The sequence below is a fragment of the Podarcis bocagei genome, assembly GCF_964188305.1.
Source record: "Podarcis bocagei genome assembly, chromosome: 12".
In the NCBI taxonomy this organism is placed as follows: domain Eukaryota; kingdom Metazoa; phylum Chordata; class Lepidosauria; order Squamata; family Lacertidae; genus Podarcis; species Podarcis bocagei.
In genome coordinates, this window is record NC_138137.1 from 61872785 (window position 1) to 61889603 (window position 16819).

General features: G+C 52.3%; 1 protein-coding gene across 8 annotated transcripts in view; it reads right to left on the reverse strand.

The window, feature by feature from the left end:
- The window catches only part of SLC4A2 (solute carrier family 4 member 2), a 59178-nt gene that overhangs the window by 4514 nt on the left and 37845 nt on the right, over positions 1-16819 (reverse strand). For 7 of the 8 annotated variants that reach the window (XM_081164181.1, XM_081164180.1, XM_081164184.1 and 4 more), the window contains 16 exons: positions 16376-16650; positions 15085-15209; positions 13815-14041; positions 11743-11879; positions 10107-10287; positions 8768-8903; positions 7666-7849; positions 7366-7480; positions 5302-5486; positions 4992-5217; positions 4042-4245; positions 3696-3844; positions 2887-3081; positions 1701-1931; positions 1100-1189; positions 483-649 (listed from right to left, as the gene is read on the reverse strand). In XM_081164181.1, coding sequence (XP_081020307.1) covers positions 483-649; positions 1100-1189; positions 1701-1931; positions 2887-3081; positions 3696-3844; positions 4042-4245; positions 4992-5217; positions 5302-5486; positions 7366-7480; positions 7666-7849; positions 8768-8903; positions 10107-10287; positions 11743-11879; positions 13815-14041; positions 15085-15209; positions 16376-16650 — 2827 coding nt within the window. Of the gene's footprint in view, positions 1-482; positions 650-1099; positions 1190-1700; positions 1932-2886; positions 3082-3695; positions 3845-4041; positions 4246-4991; positions 5218-5301; positions 5487-7365; positions 7481-7665; positions 7850-8767; positions 8904-10106; positions 10288-11742; positions 11880-13814; positions 14042-15084; positions 15210-16375; positions 16651-16819 lie in introns of those variants that run through there. The other variant, XM_081164187.1, reaches the window with a different exon arrangement.

The window sequence follows — 16819 nt, forward strand, 5'->3', positions numbered from 1 at the left end:
GTCTGATGTAGATTTTTTCAATTTCGTTGTTCTCTATGGGACAATGACAATAAAGATTATCATATCGTAAAAATAAGGAATGGGGAAAATTTATATTTTACCTTAAAAAGTATTGTAAACAGTTGAAATCGTTAGTAGGGTTGGGAGAACACTTGTAACAAGTTTAATGATGAACTTTGGACATAATGGAGATGTGAAATATTTGGACTGTTATAAAAGATGCAGGAGGAAGTGATTAATAATAGGACCCGCAAAGGGGAAAAGTCCAGGAGATTCCTGGGAATATTGCTTTTATGTTGTATGTTGGTGTTTGTAAAATTTACAAGTGAAAACCAAATGAAATAAAAATAATATTAAGAAAGGAACTGGCGCCCCCCGAAGCCCCTTGGCCTGCCCTCCCCTCCCGGCTCCTAGAGAGGACCCCCCCCCCGGCCAAAGGGTCCCCCTTGGGACAGACCCCGGGCGTCCTGGGCGTGACTCACGTGGTGATTTGCGTCTCCATGAAGATGAGGATGAAGACCAGGACGGCCGGCAGGGCACTGGCCACCATCATCCAGACGGGGAAGGCCTGGCTCTCGCCCAGGGGGTTGATCACCCAGCCCCGCTTCTGGGGGTCCGTGACCGAGAAGCCGTGGGGCACTGAGAGTTTCTGCGGGGGAGGAGGGGAGAGAGGAGGTGGGCAGCGGGTGACCGGGAGGGAGAGGAGAATGATAGAAGGGGTTCCGGGGAGGGAAATGGCAGAGGGATCCCCAAAGGTCATCTAGTCCAACCCCTGCAATGCAGGAATGTCCACTCAAGGAGCTAGCCAGGCACCCTCTCCTTAAAAACCTCCAAGGAAGGAGGTTGCTAAGATCCAGCAATCTAGGCTTCCATATGTCAACCCTACAATAATCCACTAGGATGTAATGATGCACAATAAAAGGAACTCTCATGATACCAGCAAATAATTAAATTGTTGTTGTTGTTGGTATCATTATTATTATTGGTATTGTTAACTGTTTCTGCCAAGTTCCAGTCCAACACTGTAACCACTGCACAGCGCTGCCTGCCTCCTCCATTCCAGGATTCTTGGGGGCGCTCAGCCCACCTGCCAGCTCACCTGTGTGTAGGTGTCCCGGATGCTGTAGTCCACCAGCACCATGATGAGGATAGCAATCGGCACCCCAAAATCCCCAATCACACGCCGGACCTGCCCAGAGAGAAAGAGGGAGAGACTTGCTCAGCTCTGGCCTTCAAGAGCCGTTTCTGGTGGCAGGAGCATGTGGCTCTAAGGCAAGGGGCCTCTGAGGGTGCGCAGAGTGCCCCCAGACCCTCCTGCCCCCTCCTCTGCCCCCTCTTGCCACCCCTCCATGTAATTTTTAATTTGAGCCCCATCTTTCTCTATTGCTGCACACAAAGTGGTTGACAAGCTCAAGAAACCCCAAAACGTGCAGCGTAATAATACGATCCAACGCAAAAATATATAATCACAATTTAAAAAGGTTTTAATATAAACATATCATAGAATGGCAGAGTAGGGAGAGACCCCTGAGGGAGGAACTTTATCAAATAAAGCAATATCTGAAAATCTATTGGGCACATAGGATGAACTCTCCAAATCCTTGCAAATAAGGGAATCCTCTCTCTGGGCAATTGCGGCTGTTCTCTTGCTCTGGCCGCCCAATTCTTCCCTGACCCTCCCCCCCCCCCAGGCCACGCACCCGTCCCGGGAAGAAGCGGCTGTTCTTAAACTTGCGCAGGAAGAAGGCGATGAAGAAGGTGCCGGCCATGAGGACCAGCGAGAGGAGGGCCGTGTTGGGCTGGCCGGTCACTTTGGCCGCAGAGCGGACGGACGTCCCGTTGCCCAAGACCAGGGTGGTGTTGCCGTCCAGGCTGATGTCGCCGGTGCTGTTGGCCTTGGTGCAGCTATTGAGCGGGTGCTCCTGGAAGATCTGCCCAGAGACAAAACCTTTCCCGTTTGTTTCTTGCAAGGAATCCTTATCCTTCCTTGGTTGGTTTTTATATTGTTTCACAGAATGCTTTTAAACTGGTTTTCCACTGAGAGTGTATTTTGGCAGTGGCGGCATCTGTCTATCTCGAGAGACAATGGAGTGTGTCTCTGGGGATGAATTCAAACTGCTGTCAAAATGAACTCTCCGGGGCACAAGATACAGGAGATAATATACAAATGGAAGACTGGGAAAAATTATGGAAAGTGAATTTAAAATTCGCTGATTGCATATTGTTAAAGGAGAACTATATGGAAATGATGTATAGATGGTACATTACAGCTGTAAAAATGGCAAAAATGGCTCCAACAAGTGTTGGAAATGTAAAGAAAAAGAAGGAACATTTTTTCATATGTGGTGGGATTGTAAAATAATCAAAAACTATTGGGAAATTATTTATAATGAAATGGAAAAAAATGCTTAAGATAACTCTTTAATAAAAAGACCAGAAATTTTTTTACTAGGCATTTCAGGTCAAGAGTTGCCAAAATAAAAGAAAAAAACTAGGACGCTGTTAGCCCAAAGATGGAAAAGAAGAATGGCAAGAAAAATTGATGGAATACACTGAAATGTCAAAATTAACTGGAAGACTATGAGATAAGGACAGCAGAGACTTTAAGAAAGACTGGGAACCATTTATGTTATCCCTACAGAAACAATGTAAAGAGATGGACGCATTAGCAGGTTTTGATTCAACATTTGCAATTACCAAAAGAAACGTAGAAAATGCAACATTGAACTCGAAAAAACAATGATAAATATATTAGACTCCAAATTAAGAAGAACAAAATATGCAGCAGAAATCTGTGGTAGAAGGTTGCAGGGGCTGCCCAGGCCTTGGGGTCCCCCTCATACACTTCGAGCTTCAGGGGCCCCCAAACGTGGGTCCGCCACTGACCTTGATAAGCTTGAAGAAGGTCTCGTAGATGAAGATGAGGGAGATGAGGAAGGCGAAGATTTCCTGGGTGAAGCGAGAGACATAGCGCACCAGGAAGCTGCCTTCAAATGCCACCATGACCAGCACAATCAGGATGAGCCAGAATCCGATCCAGACGCGACCCACCAGGTAGTCCAGGCCCTGCGAGGTGCAGAACTGGGGCGGGGGGAAGGACAGGCAGTGAGGGGTGTCCTCCTGGGGCCCCCTCCCCACAGTCCTGGGTGGGGGGCACCTGTCCATCTCTCTCTCTCTCTCTCTCCCTCTCCCCTCCCTTGGCAGAGAGATGCTATAGGGAGAACCAGCACCTGTGGGGTCATTGAAAGATAATGCCATCAGGCTGCAAGGGGGACCCTCATCCAGCCCAGCCCCCCTTCTAGCGGGAGGCTGATTCGGTGAGGTTGGGGGGCCACTGGCCATGGATCCTGGAGCTGTGACCCCTTCATTGCAGGGGTGGGTTGGACTACAGGACCTCTAGGGGTCCCTCCTGCTAAGAAAATACCAAAACCCTACTCGAAGGGTTTTCTCTAACCTGGCTGCGCTTTCTTGCTCGAACCAGACCGACGCTGAGCCTCCAGGACCAGATCGGGACAAAGCCGGGAAACCTTTGCAGCCGGGAACCCTGAACCCGGCGGTTCTACGATTCCCCCCCCATCCTGGGCCTTTGGAGGGGATAAGATGTCCTGCAGGATCGCAGCTCCGATGGGGAGTTTCAAGGGGGAGACGGGACGCTAGGGAATCGGGGGAGACCCCAACCCCCTGAGAAAACTCACCATGAAAAAGGCCTCCTCAAAAACGAGGAGGGGTCCTGAGAAGCCGATGACCAGGAGGGGTTGGGCGCCCAGCAGGCAGAAGAAGATGCCCTGGACCGAGGTGGAGATGATCAGCTCCGAGACCCCAATCAGCCCCTGCGTCTTCTCACCTGGGGGGGGGGAGAGCAAGGCTCAGAGTGGGCTGGCCTACCTCTCAGGGCTGGCGCCCCAGAGCACCCCAAACCCAGCCTCAGCCCTGCAATTCCTGGGAAGGGCAGCTCCCCAAAGGCACAGGCAGTGCGGGGTCCGGCCAGGCCAGGCCGGGCGGCCTCTGCGCCTCAATGTGGGGCGCTGGCCCCCCACTCACCCAGCAGCCCCCCAAAAGTGATGGCCGGCGACAGGGCAGCAAAGTAGATGAAGATGATGGCTGCCACGCACTGGGCGTCCAGGGCGTCCCGGAAGTCGCTCAGGTATTTGGGGTAACGGCGGCAGACGTCCTGGACCAGACCCCCGAAAGGGCGCCCCGTTCGCCGGAGGGGGTCCGGCTCCTCCTCCTCCACCTTCAGCAGTGCTGTGGGGCAGACAGGGGGCGGCAGTGAGGGCATGTCCCCCCAAGAAGAGACTGAGACCCCCCAACGCTGCAACGTATTTCCACGACTGTGTTGAACGAGTGGGTGTTCATGGCAGGGGGCTGGACTGGATGGCCTCTGGGGGCCCCTTCCAACCCTGCAATGCTACGATTCTCTCATTCCCGTATATATCCCCGGGATATAAATATTTTAGATAATAACGGTAGCATTATGGCAAATCAACCAGTTGCATTTTGGCTCAGGAGGAAGCAAGAGCTTTCCAGGCTACTGTGGCTTTGAGGCTGGTTTTGAACACGTTGCAATATATTTTGATTCTCGTTTTTATTTATTTTTGTATATTTATTTATTTAGGTTTTTTAAATTAAACATTTAAAGTAATAAGCAGGACTAAGATGCGGAGATATGCTCCAGAGATCCAGACCGTGGGGAGCCCCAAGAAATTAATAAATACATTTTGGACTATAATTTGATCTTTATTTTAGTTTTTTAGTTTTTTTATTTGAAGTATTATGATTGGATATTTAATTGGATGTTTGTTATTGGAAAATCAATAAAATGTTTTTTTTAAAAAAAATCAAAGTAATAAATCAGCATACAATATCCACAGAATCTCCTGGACTTCTCTCCACCCCTTTGTGGCTCCTGTCATTAGTCCTGTCCTCCTCCATCACCGGGGGTTGGACTGGATGGCCCTCGGGGGTCCCTTTGCCCGAGAGCCAGCGCCTACCTTTCTCCTCGGGGGACTTGGGCTCCATGGCGGCCCCCAGGAGGAGGCGCCGCTCCTGCTCCTCCCTCCGCCGCAGCATCTCTCGCTGGAAGTGGGCCACGCTCCGCAGCAGCTCCTCGCCCTGCACCTCCGAGGGAGGAAGCACCACGCTGCAGTCCAGGAACTCGTTGATGGCGTGGAGCAGGTCCTGGCGGTCGTCGGCCAGGTAGGCAGCTTCGTGGAATTGCTGGGGGGAGACGGGCAGGTGAGGCCGGGGAGGGTGCCCCACCGCGCGGGAGAGGAGGAGGAGGAGAGGGTGGCGATGGCCTACCTTGTCGGACATGAGGGTGGAGATGGAGCGCCCGATCTCGTGGTAGTCCATGTTGGCGCTGCTAGGCCCCAGCAGGACAAAGAGGAAGCGTACTGGGACGGGCACCTCCAGGACCGAGTCCATCAGCGCCGCCTCCTGCAGCCGCACAAAGGCCATGGTGGGCTGGTCCAGGAACTCCACGCTGCCTGCGGGGGAAGAGGGGGGCGGCGGATGGGGGCCAAGGGCCACAAGAAAGGAGGGCTTCCTGACAGTCAGCGCTCTGGGACAGTGGCAGCCCTGGCACCGTCTCCCTCGAGATGCTCTCCTGCCTGGCAGGTTTGGGAGCAGAGGTTGGACGGCCACCTGCCAGGGGCGCTTGAGCCGAGATGCCCCCTTGCATGGGCAGGAACGGGCACTTCACCTCAGCGCTGCAGGAAGGTCTTGTACCTGTCCTGAATCTTCCGTCCTTCCACCTCATGCAGAGATGTAAGCCAGGAGCCCAATGGCTCCTTAAACCAGGCTGACGGGCGCCAAAACAGAATGCCTACTTGCCATTTGGGGGCCAAAATAGAGCTCCAAAGTCGTATTTTCCAATCTGACTTGTTGGTTCTGATTGTGCAGATAAAAGAGAATGGATAGGATTCTGCATCTCCAGATGGTGGAGACGTCAGGCACCATCCTGGCAACCGGGCATCTTCACTTGGCCACAAGTGGCAAATAGCCAGGCGCAAAGCACTGCATTTTTGCTCTATAAGACGCACCAGACCATAAGACGCTAGTTGGCTGTCCTGGCTTATTGTTTAGCCGCGCGCAGCCTCTCCTGGGCAAGGGGAGCCTTCATCCCCCGCCCAGGAGAGGCTGTTCATGGCTAAGGCTCCCCCAAGAGCCGCGCTCCCTCTCAAGAACGCACGGAGCGTGTGTGCGGCTCTTGGGGGCTTTTCCCCGGGGAGGGAGAAGGGCTCCACGCAGCTCTTTAAAGGCAGCGCTGAGCAGAGCCTCCCGCCTGCATTCGCTCCATAAGATGCACACACATTTCCCCTCACTTTTTAGGAGGGGAAAAGTGCGGCTTATAGAACGAAAAACACGGTATGCCTGGTGAATTTTGGACGCTGCCCTCGGGGTCCTTTCTGTGATTCCTAGTTCTCCTGTGCTCTGAGGGGATCCCTTCCAACAATTCTGTGATATTCCCTATCCCTGATTAAGTTTGGCACTTTTGTTTTTGGTATTTATTTTGCCTTTTTGTTTTTGAGGCTTTTTCAATTAATTTGTTTTTGTGACTGTGTGGAACCCAGTTCAGCTACTGATTGATTATGTGACTTCGGAAATGGATAAAAGCCTCCCCCATCCAAACAATGACTATCATCAGTGCAGGTAAGATTATTTTTTTTTGTATTTTTCCATGTATAAGATGCCCCCTATTTTTGGGGATTCAAACTTAAGAAAATGCACTATGCACTATCCGTGTATAAGACGACCCCTTATTTTAAACTTCAAAAATTTAGGGAAAAATATAGTCTTATACACAGAAAAATACGGTAATTTTAATTTTTATCATCTACAATGCAGTGGTACCTCTGGTTGTGAACAGGATCCATTCTGGAGCCCCTTCGCAACTTGAGCAGAATGCAACCTGTGTTTGCACAGGTCGCGATTCACAGCTTCTGCGCATGCTGTTGACGTCATTTTGAGCACATGCACGAGCGACAAAACCCAGAAGTAACCCGTTCCGTTACTTCTGGGTCGCCACGGGACGCAACCTGAAAACGCTCAGCCTGAAGCAAACGCAACACAGTACATAGATTCTTGCTTTCATTTTATGGACTAGTGGTCTCGTTAGATAGTAAAATTCATGTTAAATTGCTGTTTCCAGGGTTTGTTTTTAAAAGTCTGGAAAGGATTAATTCGTTTTGCATGACTTTCTATGGAAAGCCCACCTTGGTTTTGGAACGATTTGGTTTTGGAATGGGCTTCTGGAACGGATTAAGTTTGAGAACCAAGGTACCACTGCAAATAAATACTGGGGGGTCCCTTCCAGGCCACGATTCCATGATTCTCTGCCCCCCTGAGACTCTGCCCCTCCCTTACCCACAAGAACCACGGTGGCCTCTGCGTTGTCGGGGATCTTCTCCAACAGCTTCAGCTCGTGCTTCGACTTGGACCTGGTGATGGGGCCGGGGAGCGTGGGGGACGCCACTTCGCGCTGCAGAGACCCCCGGGTGGGGGGCAGGGAGAGAGAGAAGCAAGGTGGAGAGACTTGGCTGGCTGCCGCGCATCCTTGGTGCACAGGCGCCCCCCCAGCCCCCCCACCCAGCAGTGATTCCTGCATTGCATTGCGGGGGGTCAGGCCGGATGGCCTTTGGGGGTCCCTTCCCCACTTCCTCTCACCTCCTTCTCGATGTCCACCCGGGTCTCGTGCTCCCCGCCATGGCCCCCGATGAGGGGGTCGGTCACGGTGGGCTCGGCCCCCTCGCCGACGTGGTTGGCGCTGTGGTGGTGGCCCAGCAGGGAGCCCAGGGAGCCGGCCGAGATGTTGCGCGGGAAGGAGAACTCCTTTTCATCTGAGGGGTGGCTGCGAGGAAGACCAGCGCGTCAGGGAAGGGGGCTCCATCTGGGGGGCGCTGGGGGGGCTTGCAAGGATGCCCCCCCTTGCTGCAGACACCCACCAAGCCAGGGGAATCTTCCCTGGGATTATAGTATGACCCTTATTTCCTCCACGGAGGCCAGGGTGCAATACTCCCCCCCCCATTTTTATCTTGCAACAACAACAACATCAGAAGCCTGTTTAGGGAAGCTTTTAATGTTTAATAGGTTATTGTATTTTAGTGTTCTGTTGGAAGCCGCCCAGAGTGGCTGGGGAAACCCAGCCAGATTGGCAGGGTGTAAATAAATTATTATTATTATTATTATTTTATATAAAATTCATTTATACCCCACCCATCTGGCTGGGTTGCCCAAGTCACTCTGGGTGGCTTCCAGGAAATAAAAACACAATAAAACATCAAACATTAATAGTAACCATCTGACTCAATACAAAAGTCACAATAACTTTAAAATAAAGCTTATATCAAACAAAGCAACATTCCAGAATCCATTAGAATAGTAAACAGAATAGTAAACAGTAAAATTAAACATCAGTAAATAGTAATAATAATAATTCAACAACAACCCTGTGAGGTGGGTCAGGCTGAGGGAGACTGGCTTCCGAGGTCACCCGCTGAGCTTCGTGGCCGTGTGTCGGGATTTGAACCCAGGTCCCTGCCAGATCCTGGCCTGACACTCAAACCTTGGGTCCCTGGGTGCTGTTGGACTACAACTCCCACCGTTCCCAACCGACGGTTCTGCTAGAGAGGGATGATGGGAGTGCAGCACCCAGGGACCCAAGGCGGAGAGAGAGGCTGCTCTACCCACTCTGCCACGCTGTCTATATGATGCCAGAGCTGGCAGGAGGAGGAGCCAGAAACTGCCCCCCACCCCCCGCTTGCCTCACCTGTGCTTGAGGAGCAGCGCCCGCAGCACGTTGGCGCGGTCCTCCGCTCGGATCTGGTCCGAAATGATCATCTGCTCCACGACTTGGTGTGCCACCCCTGGCAGGGTCTTCTGGTCCAGGTCGAGGAGGACGGCCCCTGGGGAGAGAGAGCGAGGGGGCACTAGCCGGGGGACAAGGGTCTGTCCCATAGACCCCCCAAAAAAGTTCTTCACTGAGCCCCATTTCCACCCAGCCCCTCCTGCTGCAGTGAGTTCCACAGCTCCCCAGGGGGCCTGGGGGATTCCGCATTGGACTTGCTGCCCCCACCCCAAAAGAACCAGACCTGGCATCCCCCGTTAGCTTAGCTAGTTGAAGGGGGGGCAGAAAATGCCAGGGTCGCAGGTTCGATGCCCATATGGGCCACCTGCATAGTCCCCCTGCCCTCTCATCGGAGGGCACTGGATTCTGGAGCTGCGATTCCGGCATCACAGGGGGTCAGACTAGATGGCCCTCGGGGTACCCCTTCCAACTTGACGTTTCTACAAGTTACAAGGAAGGAGATTCTGGCTCAGCTCTGATGCCAGTGGAGGATCTCTCCTTGCTGGCAGGCCTTTAAGCGGAGCTGGGATGGGATCCCTCAGGGATTCCTGCCTTGCCGGGGGTTGGTCTGGATGACCTTTGGGGTTCCCTCCCAACTCTAGAATTCCATGATGGGTTTATTTGGAAGCCGTATTTTTGGCATTGACTCAAATTGTTGCACTGTGTATTTTGGGTTTGCGTGTAACAATCTGGAAAGACAGGCTCCAAATTGAAAGTTGGAACAGGGGAATGGGAAGAGGAGCTGGAGGCAGAAGATGCCTGCCTTGCAGGGGGTTGGGCTGGATGACCCTCAGGGGTCCCTTCTGACTCGATTGGATGCCCACCGGTCAGGGATTCTGGAGCTGCGATTCCGGCATCGCAGGGGGTCAGACTAGATGGCCCTTGGGTGCCCCTTCCAACTTGACATTTCTACAAGGAAGGGGATTCCGGCTCGACTCTGGTGACAGTGGAGCAGCCTCTCCTTCCTGGGAGCCCTTTAAGCAGAGCTGGGATGGGATCCCTCAGGGATTCCTGCCTTGCCGGGGGTTGGTCTGGATGACCCTCAGGGGTCCCTTCTGACTCTACGATTGGATGCCCACCGGTCAGGGATTCTGGAGCTGTGATTCCGGCATCGCAGGGGGTCAGACTAGATGGCCCTCTGCCATGGAGGCTTCAGCTGAGATTCCTGCCTTACAGGGAGTTGGTCTGGATGACCTTGGGGGGTCCCTTCTGACTCTATGAATGAGCCTGCCCTCTCCCGGTGCCCCTCTGCCCTGCCCACCGTGTGCCAGGGTCCTGCGCAGCTCCAGGAGGCTCCGGAAGGAGAGCGAGGCCACGTGGGGCTTCCCCCAGCGATCCGTCTCCTCTTCCACGTCCTCCTCAAACTTGATCCATCGCGCCGTCTCCTTCCACTGCATCTCCTGGTTCTTGTCCACAATCAGCTCGTTCAGCTCCACAAAGACCTGGGCCGGGCGGAGAGGGTCAGAGGGTGGGAAGAGCGGCTTGCCAAACCATTGGAGTATTACAATATGTCCCAAACACAGAGATCGGAAGGATCTCAAAAGAGAAGATAGAGAAGGACTGGAAGGTGTTTAAAGGATATTTGCAAAATCACATTGAAAAACCAGAACTCCTATTGGAACAAACAAGTTCCGTTATAAATACCGAAACACCAAATAATATGGATAACAGAAAAAGAAGTAGAAAGTTGGTTTAATAGCGTGTGAAAGTAAGTAATAGAAATAGAAAGAAAGTGCAATTGAGTAGAAGTCTAGCACAGGGATGATGGTGGGAAAAGGAAGCATGTGCGGGATTGAGTGTGGGTTTGTAAGAATATTTTTAAGGATTGTATGAAATGTATGTTTGTTTGTATATCTGTAATATGTATGTATAAATGTATTAATGTTGAATTTTCTCAATAATCTATCTATCTATCTATCATCTATCTATCTATCTATCTATCTATCTATCTATCTATCTATCTATCATCTATCTATCTATCTATCTATCTATCTATCTATCTATCTATCATCTATCTATCTATCTATCATCTATATACCGTATTTAAAAGAAAGAGGGCTGGTTGGATCAGGTCCAAGGAGACCCACAGATTCCAGGCTCCTGTCCTCGCAAGGGCTGATCGGACGCAGGATTCAAACACGAGAGCATCCCTCTCCCCCTCCTGTGCTTTCCAGAAATGGGGTTCAGAAATACTTGCGGCCTCTGATTCTGACTAACAGCCCAGATCAGAACTTGGGGGGGGGCAGGAGAATTTGGGGTGATGGCCAAGAAACTTCCTCTTCCTGCAAGGGGGTGTCGCTGAGCCCCCCAGGCTCAGAAACACCACAGGTCCCCCCCACCCCAAGGGAATTTCCACAATCCAGGCCTGGATTTGTGGGGAGCAAGTGGCAGGTGGAGGAAGAAGACCCTCCAACCTAAGGGTCTCTGATAGCCCTACAACATCGGGGGCCAGCGTCCAGTTTGCCCCAGTGGTCCCTCAGCCCGCCGGCTGCGCCCCCTCCTTCCCACAGCTTCTTGCCAGGGGGTGGCAAGGAAGGCCCCCACCAGCGGGTGCAAAATCTGCTAAAAATATTTCCATAAATATTTTTGATGGAAGTCAAAAAAAATGATTAAGATGTAAAAATATGTTTAATTACCGTTGAAAATGGTATGTTAAAAAACGAATAAAAAATTATATATATAAAAAATATTTCCACAAATATGTCTATAAAAATATCAATTATTGCCTCATAAGAAAAGGTCTTAAATAGAGGGTTTTTACATGATATGTGGGTTTTCCCTGTGCCACATTCCCTAGGGGGCGCAATCTGGACGGTCCTGCCAGGGGCGCGAGATCACCCAGCCACGGCTCTGCCTCTTGCCCCCCAGCAGGCCACAAATCGCCCCCCCCTGCTCACCTCGTGGGGCTGCCGGTCCTGCTTCCTCTGCCGGGCGCTGGGCTCCTTGCGGTCCTTGCCAATGTGCACCACCTGGCCTTTGGCGCTTTTCCGGACCAGGTGGCGCCGCACCCCAGGAACGTCCTCGAACCTGTGGCCTGCGGGGTGGAAGGAGAGAAGGCCCTGAGTGGGGGGTGCAGAGAAAGGCCCTGATCCGTCCTCCTCACGGCTCCCCTACATCCATTCCAGCCTCTTCAGGTGCCACCTGAGAAAGGCGAAGCACCTCAGCCCCAGGCGCTGGCACGCCATTGGTCAGAAAGAGCCTGGGGTCCCTCCCTCCAAAGATAGGGGAGGAAGACCCCCAGGGATCCAGGCCAGGCGTTCTATTATTGCTGCCTACTTGCGAGTAAACCAGAATGATGACAGCCACTAGGATGAGCCCAGTTTTGGGGCTCAGAATGTTCTGTGTTCTGCTTGGACCTCTGCCCACTTTCCCTTTTCTGTGCAAAAAAGTTTCCCGATTTGAGACCCCCTGGCAACACTGCAGGGCTGTTGTGTCGCAGCTGGGTCATTTGTCAGTTTGAAAAAACCCACTCCTGCCTTTCGGGGGGGTTGGACTAGATGCCCCTTGGGGGTCCCTTCCCTTCTAGGATTCGAAGGGGCAGAATTAAAGGAAGGAACACCCAGCGAGCGGAAAAGCCCACCTCCATGCCACAGATGGCGAAAGGACAGCCCAGGCTTCTTCAACCTCCGCCCTCCAGATGTTTTTGGCCTACAACTCTCACGATCCCTAGCGAACAGGACCAGCGGTCAGGGATGATGGGAATTGTAGTACCAAAACATCTGGAGGGGTGAAGGTCGAGGGAGCCTGGGATATACTATATAGTTTTGTAGCCGTAATTCTGTTTAATGGTTACTTTGTTATTGCTGTTACCCTCTGTTTTTAAAAATGTTTCTTAATGTACCGGTATTCTCTTCCTCTCTTTCTGTTTTCTATTCTTTCCTTTTTCTTCTCCCTTGTTTACTTTTATTTACTATAATCACAAGGAACTTTTTGCCTTTGGAGAGAGAGATATTCCCAGCAAAGGCAAGCCGCCCAGAATAAAAATTATTATTATTATTAGTGCTTCCTGCATCCCAGGAAGGCCACTCTCTGCAGCCCACAAAAGACTGGGATGCAACAAACGTGTCTGGCTCAGAAGTGCCTCCAACAGACTACGGTATTATTCTCTCCCTAAGATGCACCCGACCATAAGACGCACCTAGTTTTTAGAGGAAGAAAACAAGAAAAAATATTCTGAACCAAACAGTGGATGTATGATTTTTGTGGTTCATGCTGTGGCCGCAGACATGTGATCTGATGGTGAATTTGGGGTGAACCAATGCAAAAATCCTGAGGATCCATGGGCTTGTACCTCCCCGCTCCCAGACAGCCTCCTTTATCTCTAGAGTCCCTTATCTCCCTCCCGATCCCACCGATCAGCTGCTTCCTTTCAACACTCCCTTCCCTCTTGTTTGCCTTAGTGTCTTTTCCTTAGCAGTTTTTTGCTCCTCCTTTTCTTCTAATTTCTCTCCTAATTGATTAAGTCTTCCTGTTTCTGATCAGTGGCTTTGTTTCAACACCCCCTTCCCTCTTTCAAAAAAAAGAAGGGAGAAAAAGAGCATAATCTGCTTTTTGCCCCTGGGCAATTCTGCTCCAGGGACCACGCATTCGCTCCATAAGACATTTCCCCATACTTTTTAGGAGGAAAAAGTGCGTCTTATGGAGCAACAAATACGGCAACTCACAAAGCCCTTTATACTCTGCTGCACGACCCCCCCCCCGCCAGGTAGGCCACTGCCAGAATACTAATACTTTACATACTGCCCTTTATCAAAAGATCCCATTAAGAACACATTTGATGGAACATCAATAATAAATAATAAGCATAAAAAATAATCCTAATAGCAGCTTTAACAGGCCAAAAATAGTTTCATGGCTTTGCCTGAGAAAGAGTCTGGTGCCAGGGAGCCAGAGGGCATCCCAGCTGGCGGATTCGCACCCAGGACTCCTCCTCCCCTGTGCTCCCCCCGCCCTGCCCCCCGCCACTCACTCTTCATGAAGTCCAGGTCGGCGGAGGCCAGGGTCTGGGCCTCGGACTCATCTGTGGGCACCTTGGGGTAGCGGGTCTGTTCGATGCCCGTCATGCTGCCGATGCGCCGGCGCTCGTTGAGGTTGTAGCTGCGATGCCCGGGCTGGGACTTGGAGAGCGCCCTCCCGGGGGAGCCCGCCTCGGCCATGCTGGGCGCCTCCGTGCCCGCGGGTTCCTCGGCATCTGAGCTGTGAGAGAGGCAGACTCACAGGCGGGCACCGCGCCCGCCTCAGGCGCCAAGGAGGCAGCTCTGGGGCGCTGGCATAAAGTGAGGGGAACCTCCTTTCCCTCAACAACTGGGCACCGGTTTCCCCACGAAATCGCCTTGCCCCAGACCTGCCCGCTTGGCTGCTTCGATCGGCACAACTGGCACTCTTACGGGTACCGTGCAACGGCCAATCTTGCAGGGTGGCAGCACCTATAACCTTTGGAACTCCCTGCCTAGGGATCTCAAGGTGCCTTCCCTGCTCTCTTTTCAGCTCCCGCTAAGAACATTCTTGCTCAGACAGGCCTGGCCAGACGCTCAAAAACCGGCAGCGAGTTTTAATTCTGTTTCTAGTCGGTTTCAACTTTTAGGAAGCCTCCTGGTTGGTCATTCTTGTCTTTGGAAAACGGCTCTGAGGGTTTCTTAACGTGTGACTCCAAAGACTGACCACACTTGCAACTGATGAACGGACTTCCTTGGTTTGGACAAATATATTGATACCTGAAACGAATTTATACGGAATCGAGGGGGTTATTAGTGACCATATATAGATTAGGATGATTATATCACTTCTCTATAGAATAATCTATAGAAGGGAAAGGGACTTAATTATTACACTGTGCGTTCTGCATGTTTTCTGTCTTCTCCTCTGTCTTTCTTTTTCCACACTCTTTTCTTTTCTCTCTCTCTTGATTTTTCTTTTATACATGAAAACCTTTCAATAAAGTATCAATTCAACAAAAAAGACGTTCAGGCAGCACATGATTTCATGCAACAAAGAGCCTGATTTCAGATGCTGTGGGGAGAGACCCCCCCCACTTCACGCAGGGAGAATCAACCAGCCCCTGAGCCAGAGCCACCTTCTTTCAGGGACCCCCCAGGAGGGAGGAGGTGCCCAAACCCGCTCCCACCCCCTGCACTCCCCCCCAGCTGAAATCCGCTGCTCAGGGCAGACCCTCTCCTTCCTCTGGACCCCTGCAAAACCCCCTCCCTTCAGGCCCCCGCCAGCCCCCGGCCCCCACTCACCTGCCTGCTTTGGCCCCCTTGGGAGCTGGGGAGCCCCCAGAGTCCGTTGAGGAGCTATGGGGCATTGTGGGGCTGGCTGCCCCCTCCGCCGGCCGGTCTGCTCCATCGTCCTCTTGCAAGAAGAACTGAGGGGAGAGAAGCGGGGGGTCAGGGGCTGGGGCGCTCCCCTCCCCTCCTCGGCCTTCTGCGGCCAGGAAGGAGCAGGAGATGCTGGGGGTGGGATGGTCTCCCTTGAGAAAAGGTGGGCTCTCCTTGGAGGCTTGGATGGGGTCCCTCAGGGGATGTTGTCTTTGCATTTTAATCTTGTTTTTTTTAAGTTGTATTTCAATCAATTGTTTTATATTTGGTGTTAGCCGGCCTGAGCCCAGTCTTGGCTGGGGAAGAAGAAGAAGAAGAAGAAGAAGAAAAGGAGTTTGGATTTGATATCCCGCCTTTCACTCCCCTTCAGGAGTCTCAAAGCAGCTCACATTCTCCTTTCCCTTCCTCCCCCACAACAAACACTCTGTGAGGTGAGTGAGGCTGAGAGACTTCACAGAAGTGTGACTGGCCCAAGGTCACCCAGCAGCTGCAGGTGGAGGAGCAGGGAAGCGAACCCGGTTCCCCAGATTACGAGACTACCGCTCTTAACCACTACACCACACTGGCTCTGGAGGGCGGGGTATATATAAAAATTATTATTATTATTATTATTATTATTATTATTATTATTATTATTACAGTATTATTATTGAAGGGGTTGGGCTAGATGACCCTTGGGTCCCTTCCAACACGACAGTTCTACGAACTTACAAACCCCTTTGCCACTTCCACCACCATCCTGAGCCTTGGGGGGGGGGTGGCCTTGGCCATAGCTCAGAGGATCAATCCCCAGCCTGTCCTGGGATTGCAGAATTGCTGAGTCGGGAGGGAACCCCAAAGGTCATCCAGACCAACCCCCGGCAATGCAGGAATCTCAGCTGAAGCCTCCCTGGCAAAGGGCCGCCCCAGCTCTCCCAGGAAGTCTCCCAGCAAGGAGAGATCCTCCACTGGCATCAGAGTTCCTTGTAGAAATGTCGAGCTGGAAGGTGTACCTGAGGGCCATCCAGTCTGACCCCCTGCGATGCCAGAATCGCAGCTCCAGAATCCCTGACTGGTGGGCATCCAATCGTAGAGTCAGAAGGGACCCCTGAGGGTCATCCAGCCCAACCCCTGCAATTCTGGGATGGCAGACTGGTGGAAACAGCCTCCCTGCCTGAACTGCTGCCGGTCCGTGCCGTCCCTCTGAGCACGTCCTCCTGCCCCCCCGACCTACCTGCACCCCCTCTGGAGAGCCCTGCAGAAGCATCAGGTCCTCGGAGGCCTGCTCCGTCTCGGTGTCGCAGGTGTCCTCGTCGGCCTCCTCCTCCCCCTCCTCCTCCTCCTCCTCCTCCTCGATGGTGGGGGTCTCCCCGGGGACGGGGGGGCGCTGCGGCTGCGGCTCCTTCTTCTTCTTCTTGGCCTTCCTGGAGACGCCCTTCTTCCTCCGGGGGTCTGAGGGAAGGTGGCTGGACAGCGGGTGGTGGATGTGGTGGGACGACTGGCGGTGGTCTGCGGGGGGAAGCGGGAAGCGGCGTTGGGGGGGGGCGATTCTGGGGAGGAGGGGGCCTCCAGGGCCACCAGGAAGCCGGCCCAGAATCACAGATGCTACTTAACACCAGTGAAGTTAGCAAAAATCTATCATAAATGCTGGAAATATCAGGAAAAAGAAGGAACTTTT